The sequence below is a fragment of the Cololabis saira genome, chromosome 8, assembly GCF_033807715.1.
Source record: "Cololabis saira isolate AMF1-May2022 chromosome 8, fColSai1.1, whole genome shotgun sequence".
NCBI lineage: Eukaryota > Metazoa > Chordata > Actinopteri > Beloniformes > Belonidae > Cololabis > Cololabis saira.
The window spans coordinates 617777-645016 of NC_084594.1; the positions used below are offsets into that span (position 1 = coordinate 617777).

At 42.6% G+C, this 27240-nt stretch overlaps 1 protein-coding gene across 5 annotated transcripts in view; it reads right to left on the bottom strand.

Annotated features, from left to right (window-relative positions):
• The window catches only part of nfasca (neurofascin homolog (chicken) a), a 66547-nt gene that overhangs the window by 15938 nt on the left and 23369 nt on the right, over positions 1–27240 (bottom strand). For 4 of the 5 annotated variants that reach the window (XM_061726552.1, XM_061726550.1, XM_061726549.1 and 1 more), the window contains 6 exons: positions 21419–21489; positions 20251–20473; positions 17481–17596; positions 15925–16135; positions 14867–14989; positions 10948–11121 (listed from right to left, as the gene is read on the bottom strand). In XM_061726552.1, coding sequence (XP_061582536.1) covers positions 10948–11121; positions 14867–14989; positions 15925–16135; positions 17481–17596; positions 20251–20473; positions 21419–21489 — 918 coding nt within the window. Of the gene's footprint in view, positions 1–296; positions 444–4948; positions 5072–7160; positions 7443–8961; positions 8983–10947; positions 11122–14866; positions 14990–15924; positions 16136–17480; positions 17597–20250; positions 20474–21418; positions 21490–27240 lie in introns of all 5 variants that reach the window. The other variant, XM_061726547.1, reaches the window with a different exon arrangement.

Genomic DNA, 27240 nt, shown 5'->3' on the forward strand with positions numbered 1-27240 from the left:
AATCCTGTTCCACCTGGCTGGAACTCTGTTCCACCTGGCTGGAACTCTGTTCCACCTGGCTGTAATCCTGTTCCACCTGGCTGGAACTCTGTTCCACCTGGCTGGAACTCTGTTCCACCTGGCTGTAATCCTGTTCCACCTGGCTGGAACTCTGTTCCACCTGGCTGGAACTCTGTTCCAGCTAGCTAGCCGCGCTAGCTCACCTGTCCCAGCTAGCTAGCCGCGCTAGCTCACCTGTCCCAGCTAGCTAGCTGCGCTAGCTCACCTGTCCCAGCTAGCTAGCCGCGCTAGCTCACCTGTCTTGGTGGTGAAGACGACGGTCGGGCTGCTGACGCTGTTCAGCTCGTGCGAGTAAACCCTCAGGTGATACGTTGCCCCGGCGACCAGGTCCTTCACCATGGTGGGGGCCTGTTTCACCGTGATGACCTTCACCGGGTTGTCGCCTTGGGAACAGAGAGAGGGGGCGGAGTCACACACTAGGGGGGCGTGGCCACCCCTTGACGGTAACGTCTGTCGTCATGGCAGCAGCGACGTTACCGACGTTACCGGAGTCCTGGCAGCAGGAAAAGCGCATGCAGGGATGGAGTTGGACACGCTTTGATGACATCATTGATGACATCACTGATGACATCACTGAACCACGTGGAATTTAATTCTCCATAATGTGACCAAGCAGGAACCAGCAGCAACAACCAGCAGCAACAACCAGCAGCAACAACCGGCAGCAACAACCGGCAGCAACACAAGCGGCGTCTTTCTGGCGAAAGACGAGTCGGGACTCGGCTGATGAGGGGGGGCAGCATGACCTGGTGACATCATGACCTGGTGACATCATGACCTGGTGACATCATGCACCGTGTCGGATACAGATCATCTTGGAAGCAGCCAGATGAACCGCTGGATGCTAACATGCACGTGTTTCCGCGGTAACCAGGGAACTCAGCCAGCTCTGAACATGCAAACATCTCCACCCCGAGGTGCACAGGGATCCACACGGACTCAGACCCGAGAGGTTAAAGAAACACACAGTTGTTTCTTCTAACAAAACTACAAGTGGCTCAACACCAGGACAGCTGCAGGACTAGTTCCTGGATGTTCTCCAAGAACAAGTGTTGCAGAAATGCATTAAAGTCTCTCCTGACTCACATGTTTCCATGGGATTATTAACATTTCTCTATAAAAATATAATTTATTGTTCAAATATTAGTGGTGGGATTATGTTCCCCTGACCTAAATCTGACTCTATGCAGATGACAGTACTTTATTCCCTAAGACTCTATACAGATGACAGTACTTTATTCCTCAGTCTGACTCTATACAGATGACAGTACTTTATTCCTCAGTCTGACTCTGAATTGTACATGACTTGTATGATTTTTTTTATTTCTTATTTGTAATTTATTTTTAATTTTAAATGTACTTTATGAATTGAGATTTTACCTTTGATCTTGTTTGAACAAAGTAATAGTTAGGTGTTTTTTTAGCCTGGTTCTGACTTGAAGGGAGCAAATGCTGAAGCTAGTTACGATTGTTTTCTTTCTTCAGACACATTTGTGTTTCATTCATTCATCACTCTCTCACTTTTAAATTAGCGTTTATAAAAACTACATCATTAAACACTGCAGAAACAGACAGTCCTGGAGGACCTGGAAGGTCCTGGAAGGTCCAGGAGGACCTGCAGGACCTGGAAGGTCCTGGAAGGTCCTGGAGGACCTGGAAGGTCCAGGAGGCCTTGGAGGACCTGGCAGGACCTGGAAGGTCCTCGAAGGGAGGGATGATGCGAAAAGCCGATTCAGAGCAAAGCAAGCAGCGATGGAGGTGAAGCATCCAGGCAGCAAGCAGTGAAGCAGAACCGGTCTGAACCAGACTAAGACTAAAACTCTTATGATATTTAGTCGACTAAAACTAGACTAAGACTAAAACTCTTATGATATTTAGTCGACTAAAACTAGACTAAGACTAAAACTCTTATGATATTTAGTCGACTAAAACTAGACTAAGACTAAAACTCTTATGATATTTAGTCGACTAAAACTAGACTAAGATTAAAACTATTATGATATTTAGTCGACTAAAACTAGACTAAGACTAAAACTATTATGATATTTTGTCGACTAAAACTCGACTAAGACTAAAACTCTTATATTTAGTCGACTAAAACTAGACGAAGACTAAAACTCTTATATTTAGTCGACTAAAACTCGACTAAGACTAAAACTCTTATATTTAGTCAACTAAAACTAGACTAAGATTAAAACTATTATGATATTTAGTCAACTAAAATTAGATTGAGACTAAAATTCTTATATTTAGTCGACTAAAACTAGACTAAGACTAAAACTCTTATATTTAGTCGACTAAAACTAGACTAAGACTAAAACTAGACTAAGACTAAAACTAGACTAAGACTAAAACTCTTCTATTTAGTCGACTAAGACTAAAACTCTTCTATTTAGTCGACTAAAACTAGACTAAGACTAAAACTAGACTAAGACTAAAACTCTTCTATTTAGTCGACTAAGACTAAAACTCTTCTATTTAGTCGACTAAAACTAGACTAAGACTAAAACTCTTATATTTAGTCGACTAAAACTAGACTAAGACTAAAAGTCTATTATGATATTTAGTCAACTAAAAGTAGACTAAGACTAAAACTCTTCTATTTAGTCGACTAAAACTGGACTAAGACTAAAACTCTTATATTTAGTCGAGTAAAACTAGACTAAGACTAAAACTCTTATGATATTTAGTCGACTAAAACTAAACTAAGACTAAAACTCTTATATTTAGTCGACTAAAACTAGACTAAGACTAAAACTAGACTAAGACTAAAACTCTTCTATTTAGTCGACTAAGACTAAAACTCTTCTATTTAGTCGACTAAAACTAGACTAAGACTAAAACTCTTATATTTAGTCGACTAAGACTAAAACTCTTCTATTTAGTCGACTAAAACTAGACTAAGACTAAAACTCTTATATTTAGTCGACTAAAACTAGACTAAGACTAAAACTAGACTAAGACTAAAACTCTTCTATTTAGTCGACTAAGACTAAAACTCTTCTATTTAGTCGACTAAAACTAGACTAAGACTAAAACTAGACTAAGACTAAAACTCTTCTATTTAGTCGACTAAAACTAGACTAAGACTAAAACTCTTCTATTTAGTCGACTAAAACTAGACTAAGACTAAAACTCTTATATTTAGTCGACTAAAACTAGACTAAGACTAAAACTCTTCTATTTAGTCGACTAAAACTAGACTAAGACTAAAACTCTTCTATTTAGTCGACTAAAACTAGACTAAGACTAAAACTCTTATATTTAGTCGAGTAAAACTAGACTAAGACTAAAACTCTTATGATATTTAGTCGACTAAAACTAAACTAAGACTAAAACTCTTATATTTAGTCGAGTAAAACTAGACTAAGACTAAAATTCTTATATTTAGTGGACTAAAACTAGACTAAGACTAAAACTCTTGTGATATTTAGTCGACTAAAACTAGACTAAGACTAAAACTATTATAATTAGACGACTAAAACTAGACTAAGACTAAAACTAGACTAAGACTAAAACTCTTATATTTAGTCGAGTAAAACTAGACTAAGACTAAAACTCTTATGATATTTAGTCGACTAAAACTAAACTAAGACTAAAACTAGACTAAGACTAAAACTCTTCTATTTAGTCGACTAAGACTAAAACTCTTCTATTTAGTCGACTAAAACTAGACTAAGACTAAAACTAGACTAAGACTAAAACTCTTCTATTTAGTCGACTAAGACTAAAACTCTTCTATTTAGTCGACTAAAACTAGACTAAGACTAAAATTCTTATGATATTTAGTCGACTAAAACTAAACTAAGACTAAAACTCTTATATTTAGTCGACTAAAACTAGACTAAGACTAAAACTCTTCTATTTAGTCGACTAAAACTAGACTAAGACTAAAACTCTTATATTTAGTCGACTAAAACTAGACTAAGACTAAAACTCTTATATTTAGTCGACTAAAACTAGACTAAGACTAAAACTCTTATGATATTTAATCGACTAAAACTAGACTAAGACTAAAACTATTATATTTAGTCGACTAAAACTAGACTAAGACTAAAACTCTTGTGATATTTAGTCGACTAAAACTAGACTAAGACTAAAACTATTATAATTAGACGACTAAAACTAGACTAAGACTAAAACTAGTATGATATTTAGGCGACTAAAACTAGACTAAGACTAAAACTCTTCTATTTAGTCGACTAAAACTAGACTAAGACTAAAACTCTTATGATATTTAGTCGGCCCGCAGAACCGGTCCAGGTGTAGCCAGTCAGAGCTAAACCAGGTCATGCTATCAAAGCCGGACCGGATCGGACCGGATCGGACCGGAAACAGGTGCAAACAGGAAGACTGATGATGTCATTCACAGAGAGGAGGGCGGAGCTTCTACATCTACAGGGAACTTATCTCCACATCCATGGACCTGGAGTATGGAGGATTTTTAGTGCCAAAATTAAATAAATAAATACAGCATTAATTAAGTAAAATGGGAATTAAATATATAATGAATTAATTAAATGTGTCATTAATTAATTAAAATGGGAATTAAATATATTATTCATTAATTAAATGTGTCATTAATTAGTAAAAATTGGAATTAAATATGTCATTAATTAATTAATTAATGAAACATTTAATAATTAATTAATTAATTATTTATTTATTTAATTTTGGTACTAAAAATCCTCCATACTGGAGGAGCCAGAACCTTCTCATGGCCCCGTTTAAAAAATGTGTTTACAATAATATAAACAGTTAATTAGTATTCAGTAGTATTCAGTAGTATTCCGCCTCCTCCATCACCAGTCCGGCTGTTTTAGACCCGGATGTTCCGGACCGGCGTCAGCTCCGCTGGGTTCTTAGCGTTAGCTCGCTAGGTTCTTACTGTCCAGCGTTAGCTCGAGCACGAACTCGCTGCCGCCGGGAGGGAAGCTGCTCTTCCAGCTGACGTTAGCGCTGTCGCTGAACGATTCCACCGTCAGGTTCCAGATCTCCATGACGGGCACGGCTGCACAGGAGGGGGTGGAGTCAGAGAGGGAGAGTTACTATCCAGCCCGCTAGCTGGCGGCGTCGCTAACGTCAGGCATTAACCACAACCAGCTAGCCGCCGCCGCCAGCTATGCTAATGTCTGAACTACTAGCTGCTCCTCATAAATACACCTGGACTTCTGGCTGCATCCTGATCATCTGCAGCTGCAGTAGCAGCTGAAAGTTGCGTTCCGTATTGAACCAATATTATAATATTAACCAGTTGCTAGTGTCGAGCCACATTGTCATGGGAAGCTCCAGCCCCTACCCCCTACAGGGCTTTTAACTGGACTCAACACCTTTGAGGTAGCTCCAACTTCCTACCCAGCTTCCTACCCCCTGCAGATCCCGACACCTTGGAAGTTGGTTCAAACAGACATGAATCACGAGAACACCCTAGGGGTAATTTAGAAGTTAGTGACAGTCATGCCAAATGTCTGATAATGACATTTGGCCACAGATCACATCTGACTGTAAATTACTTTTGTCTCTCACCTGATTTGTTTATTCCTGCCTTTTGTACGTTAAACTTCTTGTATAAAAACCTTATTACAAAATCACTCGAGGTCAGCATTTCAACCAGACCCTGGTCTGTGTAGACGTGCTCACCGCCGGCTGAATAATTGTATTATTCTTCAACACTAGCATAGGCTATTTCAGTTGCTAGCATAGGCTATTTCAGTTGCTAGCATAGGCTAAATAAGTTGCTAGCATAGGCTATTTCAGTTGCTAGCATAGGCTATTTCAGTTGCTAGCATAGGCTAATTCAGTTGCTAGCATAGGCTATTTCAGTTGCTAGCATAGGCTATTTCAGTTGCTAGCATAGGCTAAATAAGTTGCTAGCATAGGCTATTTCAGTTGCTAGCATAGGCTATTTCAGTTGATAGCATAGGCTAATTCAGTTGCTAGCATAGGATATTTCAGTTGCTAGCATAGGCTAAATAAGTTGCTAGCATAGGCTATTTCAGTTGCTAGCATAGGCTATTTCAGTTGCTAGCATAGGCTATTTCAGTTGCTAGCATAGGCTAATTCAGTTGCTAGCATAGGCTATTTCAGTTGCTAGGATAGGCTATTTCAGTTGCTAGCATAGGCTATTTCAGTTGCTAGCATAGGCTAATTCAGTTGCTAGCATAGGCTATTTCAGTTGCTAGCATAGGCTAAATAAGTTGCAAGCATAGGCTATTTCAGTTGCTAGCATAGGCTATTTCAGTTGCTAGCATAGGCTAAATAAGTTGCTAGCATAGGCTAAATAAGTTGCTAGCATAGGCTATTTCAGTTGCTAGCATAGGCTAAATAAGTTGATAGCATAGGCTATTTCAGTTGCTAGCATAGGCTATTTCAGTTGCTACCATAGGCTAATTCAGTTGCTAGCATAGGCTATTTCAGTTGCTAGCATAGGCTATTTCAGTTGCTAGCATAGGCTATTTCAGTTGCTAGCATAGGCTATTTCAGTTGCTAGCATAGGCTAATTCAGTTGCTAGCATAGGCTAATTCAGTTGCTAGCATAGGCTATTTCAGTTGCTAGCATAGGCTAATTCAGTTGCTAGCATAGGCTATTTCAGTTGCTAGCATGGTTGGTCTGTACAGTCATGCTAGTTCTATTATATATTATATATTCTATCTAGGCTATTAAAGCACTTTAAACTTTAAATCAAAGCGTTTTGTTTTTTCATATAAAATAAACACATTTCTATGCATTTTATTGAAATGCAATTGAAATAAATTAACTTTTACACCATATTCTAATTTTCCGACCTTCACCTGTAGCTATATTTATATTTACCATAGCAGCATAGGCTATTCCAGTTGCTAGCATAGGCTATTTCAATTGCTAGCATAGGCTAGTTCAGTGGCTAGCATAGGCTAGTCCAGTTGCTAGCATAGGCTATTTCAATTGCTAGCATAGGCTAGTTCAGTGGCTAGCATAGGCTAGTCCAGTTGCTGGTATGGTTAGCTTCTATTTCTGAAAGGTGGCAACGCTAGCAGTAGCCCCTGATGCAGCGGTAGCACAGATCATCAGGATGCAGCAGAAACAGGGAACCGTAGGAACCGTAGGAACCGGACTGTACCCCACACGTTTAGATCGGGCCGCCTGGTGGCTGGCGCCGATCGCGTGGTGGTGGTGGTAGCCTCGGTGGTCGTGGTGGTGGACGTGGTAGTCGTGGACGTGGTAGTCGTAGGAGCGGCGGTGGTAGTTGAGGTAGCGGTTGTTGTAGTAGCAGCGGTTGTTGTAGTAGTAGCGGCGGTAGTTGAGGGGCTAGCCGTCGTAGCAGCGACGGTAGTGGGAGGAAGAGGAGCGAGAGGAGGAGGAGTAGCAGTGAAAGAAGACACGGAGGCGTCGGTAAGATTAACTACAGGAAGGAGGAAGGAGAAGAAAAGGTTAAAGACAAGAAGGAGCAGGAAACATTTAGAGTTGTATCGTCTCTGCTGATACAAGCTAACGACCTTCATCATCCGTCACTAGTTCGTCAGCACCGAACATCGCTGCTGTAACTCTGTTCCACCTGGCTGGAACTCTGTTCCACCTGGCTGTAATCCTGTTCCACCTGGCTGTAATCCTGTTCCACCTGGCTGTAATCCTGTTCCACCTGGCTGGAACTCTGTTCCACCTGGCTGTAATCCTGTTCCACCTGGCTGTAATCCTGTTCCACCTGGCTGTAATCCTGTTCCACCTGGCTGTAATCCTGTTCCACCTGGCTCTAACTCTGTTCCACCTGGCTGTAATCCTGTTCCACCTGGCTGGAACTCTGTTCCACCTGGCTGTAATCCTGTTCCACCTGGCTGTAATCCTGTTCCACCTGGCTGTAATCCTGTTCCACCTGGCTGGAACTCTGTTCCACCTGGCTGTAATCCTGTTCCACCTGGCTGTAATCCTGTTCCACCTGGCTGTAATCCTGTTCCACCTGGCTGTAATCCTGTTCCACCTGGCTGTAATCCTGTTCCACCTGGCTGTAATCCTGTTCCACCTGGCTGTAATCCTGTTCCACCTGGCTGTAATCCTGTTCCACCTGGCTCTAACTCTGTTCCACCTGGCTGTAATCCTGTTCCACCTGGCTGGAACTCTGTTCCACCTGGCTGTAATCCTGTTCCACCTGGCTGTAATCCTGTTCCACCTGGCTGTAATCCTGTTCCACCTGGCTGGAACTCTCCCTCAGGGAGGGAGTGACGGATGAACGGATGAGGAGGGAGTGATGAACGGATGAGGAGGGAGTGATGAACGGATGAGGAAGAGGGAGTGATGAACGGATGAGGAGGGAGTGATGAACGGATGAGGAAGAGGGAGTGATGAACGGATGAGGAGGGAGTGATGAACGGATGAGGAGGGAGTGATGAACGGATGCCCCTTCAACGGGTTGAAGGGGCATCCCCCTCCGCGAGAAAGGTATAAAGACGCGAGAGCCGGAAGTTCAGGGAGAGTCTGCTGTGGGTCTAGTGCACGGACGCCCAGCCGGGGTTTCTGATGGCTGCCTCTGCCTGGACTGTTCCGGCTCTCCCAGTCCTCCGTGTTAAGGTGAGAGTTCAGGCCTAGCCCCTTGTGATTGTCTGTTGCTCTGTCATTTGCGGGGATAACTTGACACAGAGTTATTTTAGCAAAGGGCAGTTGTGTGTGAGTCTTTTTGTGTGAACTGCTTGTTTGCTAATAAATGTATTCATATCTTATAGCAAAAGCGAGTGTGTGTCTGATTCATTTTTTCACAGCCGACCACTCTAATCCTAAGTGAGATTTCTCCCAAAACAGATGAGGAGGGAGTGATGAACAGATGAGGAGGAGGGAGTGACGGATGAACGGAGGAGGAGGGAGTGATGAACGGATGAACGGATGAACGGATGAGGAAGAGGGAGTGATGGATGAACGGATGAGGGCGTTACCTTTAACTTCGGTAAAGTTTGCTGTTAGTGAAAAGGAGAGAGAAGACAAAGACAAAGACAAGGACGAGTGGGACGTTTGACACCAAAGCTTAATCTACACTGGTGCATGCTGGGTAAACTACACTGGTGCATGCTGGGTAATAGAAGAGGAGGAGCAGTTAAGAGAACAACAGCAATAAGATGATTATTTCATCCATCCATCCAACTCAGAAGAGATACTCACACACGCATTCTGTTACTTTATAGTTTTATAAATTTAAACTGCAGTTTATCTACTAAAATCCCATTTTGCACATCAAGAACTGATAAAGTAGTTTTGTTTGCTGCTCCGCACATAAAATAACAAACAAGACCGTCTTCAATCTTCAAAGATCTGAATTCACTCCTGAGCAGCTGTTTATTTGGTCATGCTTGTAAAATAATAGCAAGTTTAAAAAAAAAGGGGGAGTCGAAAACGATATGGTTCTCTGATTCAGGCCGTGGGCGTAGACCTCGCCCCCACCCGGGTTATATTTTTAAATAAACTCGTACCATCGTTGGTGAAGTGGGTGGAGTCGTGGGCGTAGACCTCGCCCGCCCCCACCCGGGTTATATTTTTAAACACGTACCATCGTTGGTGAATTGGGTGGAGTCGTGGGCGTAGAACGCCCCCCCCCCCGGGTTATATTTTTAAATAAACTCGTACCATCGTTGGTGAAGTGGGTGGAGTCGTGGGCGTAGACCTCGCCCGCCCCCACCCGGGTTATATTTTTAAACACGTACCATCGTTGGTGAAGTGGGTGGAGTCGTGGGCGTAGAACGCCCCCCCCCCCGGGTTATATTTTTAAATAAACACGTACCATCGTTGGTGAAGTGGGTGGAGTCGTGGGCGTAGACCTCGCCCGCCCCCACCCGGGTTATATTTTTAAATAAACGTACCATCGTTGGTGAAGTGGGTGGAGTCGTGGGCGTAGACCTCGCCCCCACCCGGGTTGTATTTTTAAATAAACGTACCATCGTTGGTGAAGTGGGTGGAGTCGTGGGCGTAGACCTCGCCCGCCCCCACCCGGGTTATATTTTTAAATAAACGTACCATCGTTGGTGAAGTGGGTGGAGTCGTGGGCGTAGACCTCGCCTCCACCCGGGTTATATTTTTAAATAAACACGTAACATCGTTGGTGAAGTGGGTGGAGTCGTCGGCGTAGACCTCGCCCCCACCCGGGTTATATTTTTAAATAAACGTACCATCGTTGGTGAAGTGGGTGGAGTCGTGGGCGTAGACCTCGCCCGCCCCCACCCGGGTTATATTTTTAAATAAACGTACCATCGTTGGTGAAGTGGGTGGAGTCGTGGGCGTAGAGACCTCGCCTCCACCCGGGTTATATTTTTAAATAAACACGTACCATCGTTGGTGAAGTGGGTGGAGTCGTGGGCGTAGACCTCGCCCCCACCCGGGTTATATTTTTAAATAAACGTACCATCGTTGGTGAAGTGGGTGGAGTCGTGGGCGTAGACCTCGCCCCCACCCGGGTTATATTTTTAAATAAACGTACCATCGTTGGTGAAGTGGGTGGAGTCGTGGGCGTAGACCTCGCCCCCACCCGCGTTATATTTTTAAATAAACGTACCATCGTTGGTGAAGTGGGTGGAGTCGTGGGCGTAGACCTCGCCCGCCCCCACCCGGGTTATATTTTTAAATAAACGTACCATCGTTGGTGAATTGGGTGGAGTCGTCGGCGTAGACCTCGTCCCCACCCGGGTTATATTTTTAAATAAACGTACCATCGTTGGTGAAGTGGGTGGAGTCGTGGGCGTAGACCTCGCCCCCACCCGGGTTATATTTTTAAATAAACGTACCATCGTTGGTGAAGTGGGTGGAGTCGTGGGCGTAGACCTCGCCCCCACCCGGGTTATATTTTTAAATAAACGTACCATCGTTGGTGAAGTGGGTGGAGTCATGGGCGTAGACCTCGCCCCCACCCGGGTTATATTTTTAAATAAACGTACCATCGTTGGTGAAGTGGGTGGAGTCGTCGGCGTAGACCTCGCCCGCCCCCACCCGCGTCCGGGCCGACAGGAAGAACCGGTAGCGGGTGTTTCGGTCCGGCAGGCGCAGCAGGAACTCCGTCACGTTGGGGGGAAACGTCAGCTGCTTGGAGGGGCCGAGTTCCGACCCGTTGACTGGAAAAGACACAGGTTAGAGGTCAAAGTTCAGGTTAGAGGTCAAAGTTCAGGTTAGAGGTCAAAGTTCAGTTTAGAGGTCAAAGTTCAGGCTAGAGGTCAAAGTTCAGGCTAGAGGTCAAAGTTCAGGTTAGAGGTCAAAGTTCAGGTTAGAGGTCAAAGTTCAGGTTAGAGGTCAAAGTTCACGTCTGCAGCCTGGAAGGACCGGCTGGGACCGGTTTAGCCCAACCTGCGGCTCTAGTGCCGCCGTAGTGGCTCCTGGAGCTTTTTCAAAAATGTTTGACCTTTCTTTTTTCTTCTTTTTTTCTTCTTTTTTTTCGTCTTTTTTCCTTTTTTTCTCTTTTTTTCATCCTTTTTCCTTTCCTTTTTAATCTCGACATTTCAACTTTTTTCTCGAAGTGCATAATGAAAAATAAATCTCCCCCCAGTTCTAACTAATATAGAAACATCAGCATGTGTTTCTTCATTCTCTGGGGGTTTAGAAATCCTAGACCCTCCTAGGACCCTCCAGACTCATAATAATAATAATAATAATAATAATAATAATAATAATAATAATAATAATAATAATAATAATAATAATAATAATAATAATAATAATAACTAGACAATTTCCTCGCAGAAATTTCGAGAGTGCCACGGCGGGCTGCTGCACATTTGTGAACATTATTGCATTTTGAAAGCAATAAAGGTGAAGGACTCAAAACTAAGTCCAATGACACCACACACGACTCTCTATGTGAAACCATTCAAAAGTTAAAGCAGAAAGTAGAGACAACCAATCAGAAGAAGGGGCGGGGCTAATTTGCACCAATGAAGGTCAAGGACTCAATACAGAGTCCTATGACACCACCCATAACTCTGTATGTCAAACCATTCAAAAGATATTGGACTACAACATATCGGCCAATCAGAAGAAGGGGCGGGGCTAATTTGTATATATAATATACAAATGTAAATATTTATATGTATAATAATAATAATATACATATATATCCCATGAACCTGTTCCCAGCAGGACTGGGGATCGTCTAAGGTCAAAAGGTCAGGGTTCAGATTTCTCCATTATCCAGGTTAAAGTATATGAAGTTTGTACTGACTGGGTCATGTGACCAGTTCTGGGTCAGTCTAATAAGTCAGCAGCTGTGCTCTGGTTGCTAGGGGCAACAAGAACCTCGAAATGAGGAATGTTCCGGGTTCGCTTTGAGAAAACCCCAGCTTTTGCCTTGTGAAAGTTGTCAAAGATCTCAGATTTGTGAGAAAACCGTAGGTCCTAGCAGAAAAATAAAGACATTGTGAGAGACACAGAACCCGGCAGATTCTGACAATTCTAATTGTATTCAGATATTCCTTAAAAAGTGTTAGTAACGGCAGTTCGAATACAAAAATGAGATTTTTTTGAAGAAAACTTTTTTATTTTTTTTTATTACATTGCAGTCAATGGAGACCGAGGCAGGAATTTGCGTGGCTGTTAGCCCCCTCCGTTTGAATATTGTGCATACCCCGCCTGTCAAAGTCACATTTTATGAATCCCAAAACGTATGTCTACATTCTGACCAAAAATTATCTGTCTACCTTTTACGGTTTGGCCGTGAGCCTGAGTTACAAATAAAAAATAAGGTCATTTTTTGACTGTTTCTCTCACTCTAAAAAATTAGAGTTTCACTCTAAATTTGACAAAAAAGTGATTTCCAGTCCTCGCTTGAGCGCTCATATCTTGAAAACTGTATATTTTAGGAAAAAACAGTCCGGGGTTTAGAGAGAGAAGAGAAGTTTTCCTCCGTTTTGAAGTTTGAATGACGTTTCTACGTGCAAGTATGAGAAAGATACGTGACTCAGAAAAAAGGTGAATTTTGTCTTTTTTCTCAACATTTTCCCATCCGGTTTGAATGGCGCCATAGGAATACATGGGAAAATGATCTCCCCATTAGTTTGGAAATTTGGAAATGTTGTTGCACTTCGTGCAAAAACTATTTGTGCCATCGCTCTGAAAATCCACAAGACTGTAGTTAAATTCAGTGCCTTTGGCTTCGCCACAGGCACTCCTCCTCCATTGCAGAGCTATTAACCCTGAAGAATCTCAACATCTCCTTGTACCTTACTGATGACACACACCTCATCAATAATGCCTCCTGTTATGGGAGTTACTGGCAATAAGTTAGTTAAGGTTAAGGACTGGATGTCCAGAAATTTCTTGCTTCTAAATTCAGATAAAACAGAGGTTATCATTCTTGGTCCAGAGCATCTTAGGAAGGGATTAGATGGTGTTGCGATGGCTTCCAGTGCAACTGTGAGAAATCTTGGTGTTATTTTCGATCAGGATTTGTCATTTAAACCATATGTCAATCAGGTTTGTAAAATAGCCTTTTTCCATCTCCGTAATATTGCAAAGATTAGGAAAATCCTCTGGCAGAGTGATGCAGAAAAACTAGTTCATGCGTTTGTATCTTCTAGACTAGATTACTGTAATGTGTTGTTAGCAGGATGTCCAAGTAATTTGCTGAATAGGCTCCAGCTGATCCAGAATGCAGCAGCACGAGTACTGACAGGAATTAGCAGGAGAGACCACGTCTCTCCAGTGTTAGCGTCGCTCCATTGGTTACCCGTAAAATTCAGAATCCAATTTAAAATTTTATTACTTGCGTATAAAGCCCAAAACGGCTTAGCTCCACATTATTTGCAAGACCTGATAGTGCCTTATGTTCCTGGCAGAGCTCTCCGCTCTCAGGGTGCAGGTTTACTCGTAGTTCCTAGAGTATCTAAATGTAGATTTGGAGGGCGGGCGTTCTGCTATCAGGCACCATTACTATGGAACCAACTTCCAATCTGGGTTAAGGGGGCTGACACCACCTCCACCTTTAAAACTAAACTTAAAACCTTTCTGTTTAGTAAAGCCTATAGTTAGTGTTTAGTAAACCTCTAGCTGGTGTTGGTAAATCTCTAGGTAGTGTAAACTTTAGTGTGTCAGAGTCGCTCCTGTGGTTTCTTGTGCTGGCCCCCCCCCTTCTCCTCCCTTTTCTCTCTTTTGTCCATGTTGCAGCATCCTTTGCCGGACACCGGAACCTGCAGTGTGGGAGTAAGGGGGGCAGGGTAACAGCCCCTTTTGGGCGGGGGAGAAGGTTCGTCCCTCAAGACTCCTCTCCCCGACCCTGAACCCCAACCTGGGACTTGCTGATTGGGCCGGAGCTTCGGGAGCTGTGTGCTGGCCTGCGGTCCCCACCCCCGGTCATCCCGTTGCTGCTTCCACCTGCCTGCTGTGCTGTTGCCGTCCCTGACCCACCAGTCTGGCCTTCGGCAGGAGGGTCCCCCCTGATGAGCCAGGTCCTGGTCCAGGTTTCTTCCTCCTAAAGGGGAGTTTTTCCTTGCCACTGTTTGGCTTAAGGTTTTTCTCCCACTAGGGGAGTTTTTACCTGCCATTGTTTATGTAATAACTGCTCGGGGGTCATGTTCTGGGTATGGGTCTCTGGAAAGCGTCTAGAGACAACTCTGTTGTATTAGATGCTATATAAATAAAATTGAATTGAATTGAATTATGGAAGAGGAGTGCCTCTTCGCGCAGCCGTGGCACTAATAAATAAACTTTATTTATATAAAACCTTTCTTAACAAAGTTACAAAGTGCAGTTCCACAGTTTCCTGGGAACGATCAGAACTCCTGGCTGATCTGAGGCCCTGGCATGTCGGGGTTAAAAGCTGTAAAATAACTAGGGGCTCGGTTATTTAGGGCCTATAGAATTTTAACTCACCTGTCTGGTATTCCAGCTGGTAGCCAGTAAGAATGCCGTTGGGCTCCAGAGGCTCCTCCCACTCCAGGTGAAGGGAGTCCAGGTGTCGGGGTTTGATGCTGAAGAAGCTCGGAGCGTCTGGAACTGCAGAGGTGCATCATGGGAGTTAGCTTCAGGGTTCTGATTAGATGAGTACATTATCATTATAAGTTTTTTTTAAGTTATTATAAGTACATTCATACATTGATTTATTGATTTATTTTTATTTATTTTGTTAATTAATTATTTTTTTTAATTTTTGTTGTTTTTTTGTTTTTTTTTCTTTTCTTAATTTTTGTTTTAAAATGTTAAATGTTTCATTATTTACTTTTATTTGTTTATGTATTATTTATGTATTATTATTCTTTTATTTACTATTTACCTTTATTATAAAAAATGTTTTCTTTTATTTATTTATTTTTTTATTAATTATTAATTTTTTTTTTTTATTAAAAAAAATATATTATTTTTTTCTTTGAATGAGTGTAAACATGATCGCAGAATTATTCTATTCAGATTTAAAACCGGAATAAACCAGCCACTTACTTTGGAATAAAGTTTAATTCAGAAGGGCCATTTTCATCAGAATTAGGTGTTTACATGGTCATTTTTACTCATTTTAAATCGGATTTAACTTGAATTCTGAATCAAAGAGGAATTAAACTTCCCATTTAAACACACTGATTGTAACCAGACAGTTTTTGTGGGAATATTTTTGATCGGACGAGTTCTATGAAGCTTCATCGCTGAGTTATGCGTAAACGTTAACCACCAGGTTTAATTAATTAATTAATGAATTAATAGTTCTTACCGCCCTCCCGGGTGCTGAACTCCAGCTTGTTGCTGGTGGATCATTAATTAATTAATTAATTAATTAATTAATAGTTCTTACCGCCCTCCCGGGTGCTGAACTCCAGCTTGTTGCTGGGTGGATCATTAATTAATTAATTAATTGATTGTTCTTACCGCCCTCCCGGGTGCTGAACTCCAGCTTGTTGCTCGGCGGATCATTAATTAATTAATTAATTAATTGTTCTTACCGCCCTCCCTGGTGCTGAACTCCAGCTTGTTGCTCGGCGGGCCTTCGTAGCGACTGTTCGCCGTCACCATGAACATCTTGTAGGTGGAAAACGGAACGAGGTCGGTGAGGATTCCGCTCGGTTCCTTCACCGTCGTGTAGAAACCTCTCGTCTTCTTCTCCTTACTGACCTGCAGCCCCGGAACCAGACTGTTCTCCCGCCAGTAGTACAGCTGCAAAACACAGATTAAACATTATATAACTTTATATTTAACTGGAACCAGACTGTTCTCCCGCCAGTAATACAGCTGGAAAACACACATTAAACATTAAACTTTATATTTAACTGGAACCAGACTGTTCTCCCGCCAGTAGTACAGCTGGAAAACACACATTAAACTTTATATCTAACTGGAACCAGACTGTTCTCCCGCCAGTAATACAGCTGCAAAACACAGATTAAACTTTATATTTAACTGGAACCAGACTGTTCTCCCGCCAGTAATACAGCTGGAAAACACACATGAAACTTTATATTTAACTGGAACCAGACTGTTCTCCCGCCAGTAGTACAGCTGGAAAACACAGATATAACATGAAACTTTATATTTAACTGGAACCAGACTGTTCTCCCGCCAGTAGTACAGCTGGAAAACACAGATATAACATTAAACTTTATATTTAACTGGAACCAGACTGTTCTCCCGCCAGTAATACAGCTGGAAAACACACATTAAACTTTATATTTATCTGGAACCAGACTGTTCTCCTGCCAGTAGTACAGCTGGAAAACACAGATATAACTTTATATTTATATTTAACTGGAACCAGACTGTTCTCCCGCCAGTAGTACAGCTGGAAAACACACATTAAACTTTATATTTATCTGGAACCAGACTGTTCTCCTGCCAGTAATACAGCTGGAAAACACAGATTAAACTTTATTATAACTGGAACCAGACTGTTCTCCCGCCAGTAGTACAGCTGGAAAACACAGATTAAACTTTATATAACTTTATATTTAACTGGAACCAGACTGTTCTCCCGCCAGTAATACAGCTGGAAAACACAGATATAACTTTATATTTATATTTAACTGGAACCAGACTGTTCTCCCGCCAGTAGTACAGCTGGAAAACACACATTAAACTTTATATTTATCTGGAACCAGACTGTTCTCCCGCCTATTTTTGGGTATATTAATTGATTATTAATTAATAACTATCTTGGAGAGAACAGGTCACTAATAATAATAATTCTGCCCTTTTTTTCTGTATTAATGAGATAATGATCTCAGAATTCAGAGAAAAGTCGACAAACTAACAACAACACCAGCTATATAACTTAAAGACGAGATAAATCTCCCAAATGTTTCAAACCAAAAGCAAAATAAAACTGGATTAAAGTGGATTAAACTGGACAGGAATGAGTTTCCTTCCATGAAATCCAGCTCTGAGTGAACGAGTGAATCTGGTTCTTTCAGAAAAACAGAGCGGATTTTTATTGTTTTTGTGAATCCATAGATTTTGTGTGAAACCAAACAAAATAAACCAGTAAAGCAGATTCGCGTCCTCTCACCCGGTACTCCTTGAACTCCCCCTGGACGGATTCCGGGTCCACGGGTTTCCAGTGGACGTTGGCCGTGGTGGCGTCCACGTTGGAGACTCGGAGATCCGCGGGGGCCTCACTGGGTTCTGGAGAAAAGAATAATAATCATAATTAAAGCTGCAAGCAGCCATGAACGGGCCCTGACACGGGCAATTTTCAATAATGAAGGTCAAGTACTCAATACCGAGTCTGATGACTCCACCACGACTCTCTATGTCAAACCATTCAACAGTTATGGTAGAAAGTAAGAACTATCAAATATGGACCAATCAGATGAAGGGGGGGGGCTTTTTGGCATCTATCGTCGCCACGGTAACGCTTTTGAAAGAGAAAAGTAATGCGTGTAGTCGCAGGATAGAGACGCACATTTTGATGTATAACACACCTGGGTGAACCTTACGGTTCGGGCTGAATTAACTGCCGAAGGAATGGCATAAATTGCGCCAAAATTACGCGATTAATTCAAAATGTTCAAAATGTCCGACTTCCTGTTGGGTTTCGGCCATGGCGCCAAGAGACTTTTCTTTAAGTTGTGACATGATACAGGTGTATACCGATTTTCGTGCATGTACGTCAAACCGTATTGTGGGGCTTGAGGCACAAAGTTTTCTAGGGGGCGCTGTTGAGCCGTTAGGCCACGCCCATTAATGTAAACCAATAAATTAAGTACTTTCCCAATACACAAGTTCACATTTCGCCGAGAACGGTTCAAATTCCCGGAAGTGTTCTTGACACGCCCCTTTTACCCAGGATGCATCGGTCGCTAACATAGACATATATACATATATATACATATGTATATATGTCTATGGTCGGTAACTTGTAGGAACTTGTCAACACAAGTATCCCAGCATGCACTTCGGCAGTCGGCAAACAGCGGGGAACCGGCGGACAAAAGCTTTTTAAGTTTTTTACATTTTTCGTATGCTATTTCATTACTAAATTCACTTCTGATTTTTACACAGTAAATCAACTGTGTAGATTTCAAATATCAGCAGTTTTACGAAAATTGATGGCGACTCAAACATTTGCTCCGACTCATCCTTTGCTACATTTCCCGGCTGTAGGAGCTGCCTAGCCATCGTCTCAAACTGACAACAGTGTCATCGTCTCAAACTGACAACAGCATCATCGACTCAAACTGACAACAGCATCATCGTCTCAAACTGACAACAGCGCCATCGTCTCAAACTGACAACAGCGTCATCGTCTCAAACTGACAACAGCGCCATCGTCTCAAACTGACAACAGCCTCATCATCTCAAACTGACAACAGCGTCTCAAACTGACAACAGCGTCATCACCTCAAACTGACAACAGCGTCATCGTCTCAAACTGACAACAGCATCATCGTCTCAAACTGACAACAGCACCATCGTCTCAAACTGACAACAGCGTCATCGTCTCAAACTGACAACAGCATCATCGTCTCAAACTGACAACAGCACCATCGTCTCAAACTGACAACAGCGCCATCGTCTCAAACTGACAACAGTGTCATCGTCTCAAACTGACAACAGTATCATCGTCTCAAACTGACAACAGCGCCATCGTCTCAAACTGACAACAGCATCATCGTCTCAAACTGACAACAGCATCATCGTCTCAAACTGACAACAGCGTCATCGTCTCAAACTGACAACAGCGTCATCGTCTCAAACTGACAACAGCGTCATCGTCTCAAACTGACAACAGTGTCTCAAACTGACAACAGTGTCTCAAACTGACAACAGCATCATCTTCTCAAACTGACAACAGCGTCATCGTCTCAAACTGACAACAGAGCGTTCTGTTGCTCGTGATCTTGCGAGTTCATTCTTCCAAGAACGACTAGCAAGAATATTCTCTCCAAGAACACAAGTCTATTCTTTGCGTTATTGGTATTGAGAAAGGCCTGATGACGCATTGTGACGCGGTGGCTGACGTGAAACTCCAGCTTCCTTCCCCCTGCAGGGCCGACACCTTGGAACAGATTTGAACCACGGGAATGAGTTCCTGACTGACTGATATGTTAATACCAACTTTTTGACCACAGACTTGAACCACGAGAACACCCTATGGGATAATTTACAACTTAGTGACAGTCATGACAAATACCCGATAACGGCATTTGGCCACAGATCACATCTGACTGTAAATTGCTTTTTGTCTCTCACTTGGCTTGTTTATTCCTGCCTTTTCTACTTTGAACTTACTGTATAAAAGTCATGATTCCAACCACTCTGGGTCAGCACACCAACCCAGACACGCTCTGCGTAGGTCTGCTCACCGCCGGCTACTGAATAAAACTCTCTACACCACAGACTAAAACTCTCTACACCACAGACTAAAACTCTCTACACCACAGACTAAAACTCTCTACACCACAGACTAAAACTCTCTACACCACAGACTAAAACTCTCTACACCACAGACTAAAACTCTCTACACCACAGACTAAAACTCTCTACACCACAGACTAAAACTCTCTACACCACAGACTAAAACTCTCTACACCACAGACTAAAACTCTCTACACCACAGACTAAAACTCTCTACACCACAGACTAAAACTCTCTACACCACAGACTAAAACTCTCTACACCACAGACTAAAACTCTCTACACCACAGACTAAAACTCTCTACACCACAGCGGACTCTGAACTGGATTTTATATTATTCTTCGACAGGCCCCTGGTTCCTGGTTCTGGTACTGGTACTGGTTCTGGACCTGGTTCTGGTCCTGGTTCTGGTACTCACTGTCCTCCCCGGACCAGCCGACCACCACGTTGGACTCGGGTCCGGCCCCGAAGTCGTTCCGGGCCTGGACCTTGATCTCGTAGGGGACGTAGGTGTCGGTGTCGGAGACGACGTGGACGAAGGAGAAGCTGCTGACGTTGTTCCAGTCGGAACCGGAATCCTTCCGTCTCCAGGAGACGCTGTAGTGGAGGTTCGGCCCGTTCTTCTCCAGGTCCAGCAGCGGCTGTGGGGACAAACAACAACAACACAACAACAAAACAACCGTCAACAAAACAAACCAACCGTCAACAAAACAAACCAACCATCAACAAAACAACTGTCAAACTAATGTCGATGTAAAGCAGCTTGAATCACCTTGTGTTGAATCGTGCTATATAAATAACTTGCCTTGCCAAATAAATGATTTTTTCCAGCTCACAGCCGATGTTTTTTTAATTTGTTTTACTTGTTTTTGCAAGTTCCTTGTCGGGATTAGCGTTTTTAATGGATAATTATCTTCATTATCATATTCAAATGTGTGTATTTGAGGGAAGAGTCAGGGCGGAGTGTTCAAATCCACGGTGATTGTCAATGGAACCTGCGTGGATTTGGACGAATGCACAGTTTTGAACATCTGAATTTTTTCTTTGCGTACGCAGAACTTCCACGCACGGATTCCCGTTGAAATCCACGCACTCTTTTGCACGAGGCCCCGGGCATCTCTCACTCTTTAACACGAGGCCCCGGGCGTCTCTCACTCTTTTACACGAGGCCCCGGGCGTCTCTCACTCTTTTACACGAGGCCCCGGGCGTCTCTCACTCTTTTACACGAGGCCCCGGGCGTCTCTCACTCTTTTACACGAGGCCCCGGGCGTCTCTCACTCTTTAACACGAGGCCCCGGGCGTCTCTCACTCTTTTATACGAGGCCCCGGGCGTCTCTCACTCTTTAACACGAGGCCCCTGCGTCTCTCACTCTTTAACACGAGGCCCCTGCGTCTCTCACTCTTTAACACGAGGCCCCGGGCGTCTCTCACTCTTTTACACGAGGCCCGGGCGTCTCTCACTCTTTTACACGAGGCCCCGGGCGTCTCTCACTCTTTTACACGAGGCCCCGGGCGTCTCCCACTCTTTTACACGAGGCCCCGGGCGTCTCCCACTCTTTTACACGAGGCCCCGGGCGTCTCTCACCTCCCAGGTGATCTCCATGTTGTCCTTCCTGGAGCCCCAACCCCTCAGGCCTCGGGGAACAGCGTCTGGAGCTGTGGAGACAAAAATACAGGGTTTGAATCAAGTCCAGTGGTATCATTCAATGTTTAATACACACTTTAACTTCTAAACATTATTGTTTTATTGTTTTTATTGTTGGCTTTATCTCCAACAACAACAAATCACTGTTAGGATTTTATGAAATAGTTTAAGAGTGTGAAGGGTTTTTCTACAAGATTCTACACTGGTGGTTTTTCTGAATTTGCAGGGTAACTTCCTGTTTTATGACTAGGCTGTTTCCTCTAGTTGCAGGGTCAACTCCTGTTTTATGACTAGGCTGTTTTCTCTAGTTGCAGGGTCAACTCCTGTTTTATGACTAGGCTGTTTTCTCTAGTTGCAGGGTCAACTCCTGTTTTATGACTAGGCTGTTTCCTCTAGTTGCAGGGTCAACTCCTGTTTTATGACTAGGCTGTTTCCTCTAGTTGCAGGGTCAACTCCTGTTTTATGACTAGGCTGTTTTCTCTAGTTGCAGGGTCAACTCCTGTTTTATGACTAGGCTGTTTCCTCTAGTTGCAGGGTCAACTCCTGTTTTATGACTAGGCTGTTTCCTCTAGTTGCAGGGTCAACTCCTGTTTTATGACTAGGCTGTTTCCTCTAGTTGCAGGGTCAACTCCTGTTTTATGACTAGGCTGTTTCCTCTAGTTGCAGGGTCAACTCCTGTTTTATGACTAGGCTGTTTCCTCTAGTTGCAGGGTCAACTCCTGTTTTATGAGTAGGCTGTTTCCTCTAGTTGCAGGGTCAACTCCTGTTTTATGACTAGGCTGTTAAAATAGTTCAGATATTTACTAATAGACAGTGAAGATAACCAGATGTTTTAACACTGATGGGTCTCATCCTTTATCTGTTTAATAAACAGAGACAAACGGCTGAAGGACTGATGAAGGTCAGATCAGGTTCATGTACAAAGAACTCCTCCCTTTTTAGTATAAATAAATAAATACGACTGGATCGACGACCACCAGGTGCATTTTCTCTCCCGCCTTTGTGTTTTGAGAAAAATGAACCTCCGGCTGGAAAACATTGTGCGTGATAAATAAAAGCTTGTATTAACTTTGATTCTGGTCGCTGGTTTTCTTATGGTGCACCATTTAAACTAGGATATCCTACAATCTCCTAAACTCAACGTTAGGATATTGTAGGTATGTTAAAGGTCAATCCTGAACTTCCTGTTCCAGCAGAACTGCAGAGGACGTGGTTTTTCTCTCTGGCTCTCAGGGGATCCCTGGAGGTCAGGTTTCAGCTTTCACTGACACATATATACGTAACAACGAGCATTAGTGGCCGTAATTCAACCCTCAAATCCATTCATCCTTGTAGACTGGCTGGGTCCTGTGCAGGGTCACAACTCTCGTGCTCAGAGCCTTAATTACCGCATCGTCCCCAATACAAGACAATGTTTTCTGAAGTGAAATCAGACTGAAAAGTGGGCGTTGTCTTCCATTCGGGGTCTAGACGTTACACCATCACACCACTAGATGGAGCCAGATATCTGTTACACCATCACACCACTAGATGGAGCCAGATATCTGTTACACCATCACACCACTAGATGGAGCCAGATATCTGTAAATGCTGAACTGAACTCCCCAGGACAAAGCCAACACCCGTCACCAAGAATAAAAATAAAAATAGCGGTAAGAAAGAAAAGAGGAGAAAATAAGAGAAGAGATAACAGAAAATATAACAGAAACGTAGTTTCTCCAATCTGGAGAAAAGTGGGTGAAGTTCGGCAGGTGAACCGGCAGCTGAGGAGAAGTTAGGATGCAAACTTCCACATGATGGAGTGCCATAATCAGGGCTGCACATAATTATTTTGGTCTGGTGCTCAGAGGAGCCCCTGGATATGTGACTTGGGGCTCCAAAAACGCGGTGACCCGCGGGATCGATAAAAAAGAGGGATGCAGGAATAAGTTATAGGCAAAACGATATTTATTCACTTATAAAGATGAATTAACAAATTATGGTGCGTGTTAGTCTGTAGAGTCAGTATAAGTAAGTTACAGTTTTTATCGGCCAGATTGGGATGCTCACGGCATATTTTGCACCTAGGGTTGCCAACTTTCAGAAATAGAAATAAAAATGTGTTTATTTTATATGAAAAAACGTGTTCTTTAATAGCATTGAACTTGCATGACTGTACAGACAGACAACCATAAAGCAGCTGAAATATCCTCCTATGCTACGTATGTAACATCAGCCCAGATGTAGAATATTACTACAGGTGAAGAATATGGGGTAAAAGTTAACTTATTTCAATAATTCAACTAGAATATGGTGTAAAAGTTAATTTATTTCAATAATTCAACTAGAATATGGTGTAAAAGTTAATTTATTTCAATAATTCAACTAGAATATGGTGTAAAAGTTAATTTATTTCAATAATTCAACTAGAATATGGTGTAAAAGTTAATTTATTTCAATAATTCAACTAGAATATGGTGTAAAAGTTAACTTATTTCAATAATTCAACTAGAATATGGTGTAAAAGTTAACTTATTTCAATAACTCAACTAGAATATGGTGTAAAAGTTAATTTATTTCAATAATTCAACTAGAATATGGTGTAAAAGTTAATTTATTTCAATAATTCAACTAGAATATGGTGTAAAAGTTAATTTATTTCAATAATTCAACTAGAATATGGTGTAAAAGTTACTTTATTTCAATAATTCAACTAGAATATGGTGTAAAAGTTAACTTATTTCAATAATTCAACTAGAATATGGTGTAAAAGTTAACTTATTTCAATAACTCAACTAGAATATGGTGTAAAAGTTAATTTATTTCAATAACTCAACTAGAATATGGTGTAAAAGTTAATTTATTTCAATAATTCAACTTAAAAGGTGAAACTAATATATTACCTAGTCTTATTACATGCAAAGCAAGATATGTTGAACCTTTATTTGTTATAATTTTGATGATGGAATTGTTTATTGATTTCATAAAATATTCTCTAATTTATTTTTTATTTGGGGTTTTCATAAACTGTGAGCCATAATCAGAGAGCAGTGTCTTGCTGGTGCAGGAAACTGCTGCACGCAGTGACGGACGCTGGCTGATTTATGGTTCCGCGTTGCACCAACGCAGAGCTTACGGGGTAGGATACGCGGGAACGCGAACGTACGGTGCGCGTCGCCGCGTAACATCATGCAGCCACTTCTCAGCGAACACACGTTTTCTGTTGGATTCGGGTAGTGGTTCAGTTTGGCGTCTCTTTGTAGTTGGTGGCGGTGGAACGCCAAAATAATGACTTAATGGCGCTTGCTTCTTGGACATTTTGACGAGACGTGTCGGGGTTTGTTCAGTAAAGCTGATCCTTACATCTCTTCCTGCCCAACGAGCATGGAGGGGGAGTAAGGACGCGCTGTGATTGGCCAGTACCAACTTTGAGTGGCAGTTCTGGGGAAAAGCTCTCGCAATAGATTTTTTAATATTAGTATTCTGGTCTGGCCACAACCAATAATATGAGCCCCAGCTGTTGGTACGCAAAAGCGCTTCGCAGCACAAGATTGACAGCGCACTGTGGATTTTGACGGCGCATGCGCTCTGGCGGCCCACTTATGTGCAGCCCTGGCCATAATAAACAGTAAAATGGCAGGCATACTGGACGTCCCAAAAACAGGAGTAAACTGGTCGATGCTGGCGCAGAATATTAATCAAGAGGTTTGCTTCGTTGGACGGGTCGGAAAGGTTCATACGAATGGAAAACATTTACAGTCTTGCATGGAGAAGGAAAGACTGAAACTCTTGAAGAAGAGCTGAGTGGCGTGGTGGAGTCGTCGTGTCCAACAAAGAGCAGGCACGGCCAAATACAAACCGGACTCGGTTGAAGTTGGGAAATTGTGTAAAATGTAAATAAAAACAAAATACAACGATTTGAAAATCCTTCTCAACCTATATTCAACTGAATACACTACAAAGAACATGTTTAATGTTCAAACTGATAAACTTCATTGTTTTTGCCAAATAATAATTAACTTAGGGGTAAATCCACAAAGAACAGATTGCGCCCGCAAATAGCGCTGTGAATTGCGCTGCATTAGCGCCCGCAATTTGCCCCGCTTTAAGGGCCTATTCACAAAAGATTTTGCTCTAATGATATACCGGAGCAAACACGCCCATAAAGTTTTGCGGCTGAGTGCAATTTGCACTTGTCTGAGTGAGCGGAGCTGTTTCCAGTGTTCTCCGTATTTCAGCACACACATTGGTCCATAATGAAAACTGCAGAGAGCACAATAGACTCAACTTTCACGTATTTGTACTTCTAGTATTTCGCATGCAGATAGATAGATAGATAGATAGATAGATAGATAGATAGATAGATAGATAGATAGATAGATAGATAGATAGATAGATAGATAGATAGATAGATAGATAGATAGATAGATAGATAGATAGATAGATAGATAGATAGATAGATAGATAGATAGATAGATAGAAAAGACCTCAGTGTCTGTATGACATAAGCTAATGAAATGTCAAATGTTAAGAGACTGTGCGCATTTACGCACAAGGCACAGCACCGGTACTGGATCGGGATCAGATCAGGATCTAATGGTAATTCATGTTCTTTGTTTTGCTACACGTATGAAAGTTGTATGTGTACACTGTATGAAAGCGATACGAAAACGGCCCCGCAGCCCCGCTTCACCCCCCGCTCCCCCTCCTCCTCCCCCGTCTCCCCTCAGAGCTGCTCAGGGCGGGTTTATGGTTCTGCGTTACACCAACGCAGAGCCTACGGCGTAGGTGCCCGTCGCCGCGTACCCTACGCCGTAGGCTCTGCGTCGTTTTAACGCGGGACCCTAATTTAGGCACCATATACCCGCACGTAAAGGTTTCACACGCGAGTAAAACTCATATATATGAAAAAAAATCTGAGTCCCTTTAGGGGCTCCGTGGGGCTCCCTAAACGCAGACCCTCATTTGTTCTGTCCTATAAAGCGGTGGGTGTGAGGAGGTTCCCCGCATGTCACCACGGCAGCAGCAGCAGCAGCACCAGACTGAGCTTCACACAGAGGAACACGATCAGCGCTATTTTAATTTATTATTTTATTATTTTTAGTCTGATATATGTTGTGATATGTGATGACATTATTAAGCTGTTAAACACACACATTCTAGATTATGTTTATATGGTGGAATTGTTTGTAATAAAGCAGCCCCTACTGTAGGCTACATGGATGAATCCTGAGCTCCGTCCTGTTATTTTTATTTTTAAATCTGAGATAAGTCCACAACCCCACTTGATCTGACTGTGTACAGTCATGTCTGACTGTAGATTTCACCCTTAATATCATTCAGTATCACACAGGCTTGAATGATATTGAAGAGAGAGAGAAACAGAGCCGCAGGGGGAGTGAGGAGTGAGTTTGCAGCAGTTTAATACACGCTTCTGAAAGACGGTATTTGCTCCACTATTTTTGCTTGTGGCAAATAGCCCTGGCCTTTGTGAATTAGACGCTTTTTGCAATGAGGCTTATTTGCATAGAAAGGGGGCAATTTTGCGCTGAATTACCTAATTTGCATGCATGCAAATGGTACCGGCGCAGACTGCCACTATTTGCTTGGCAGCGCAGTTTGTGGAACAATTCGCCCTTTGCGGGTGCTTTGTGAATTAGACGCTCTCTTTTTGTCTCATTTGCACCGGTTTAGCGGCCGCAAAAGCCGCGCAATCCTTTTGTGGATTTGGCCCTTTGAATTTCATGGCTGCAACACGTCCAGTAGAAGTTAGCGGTTCTTAC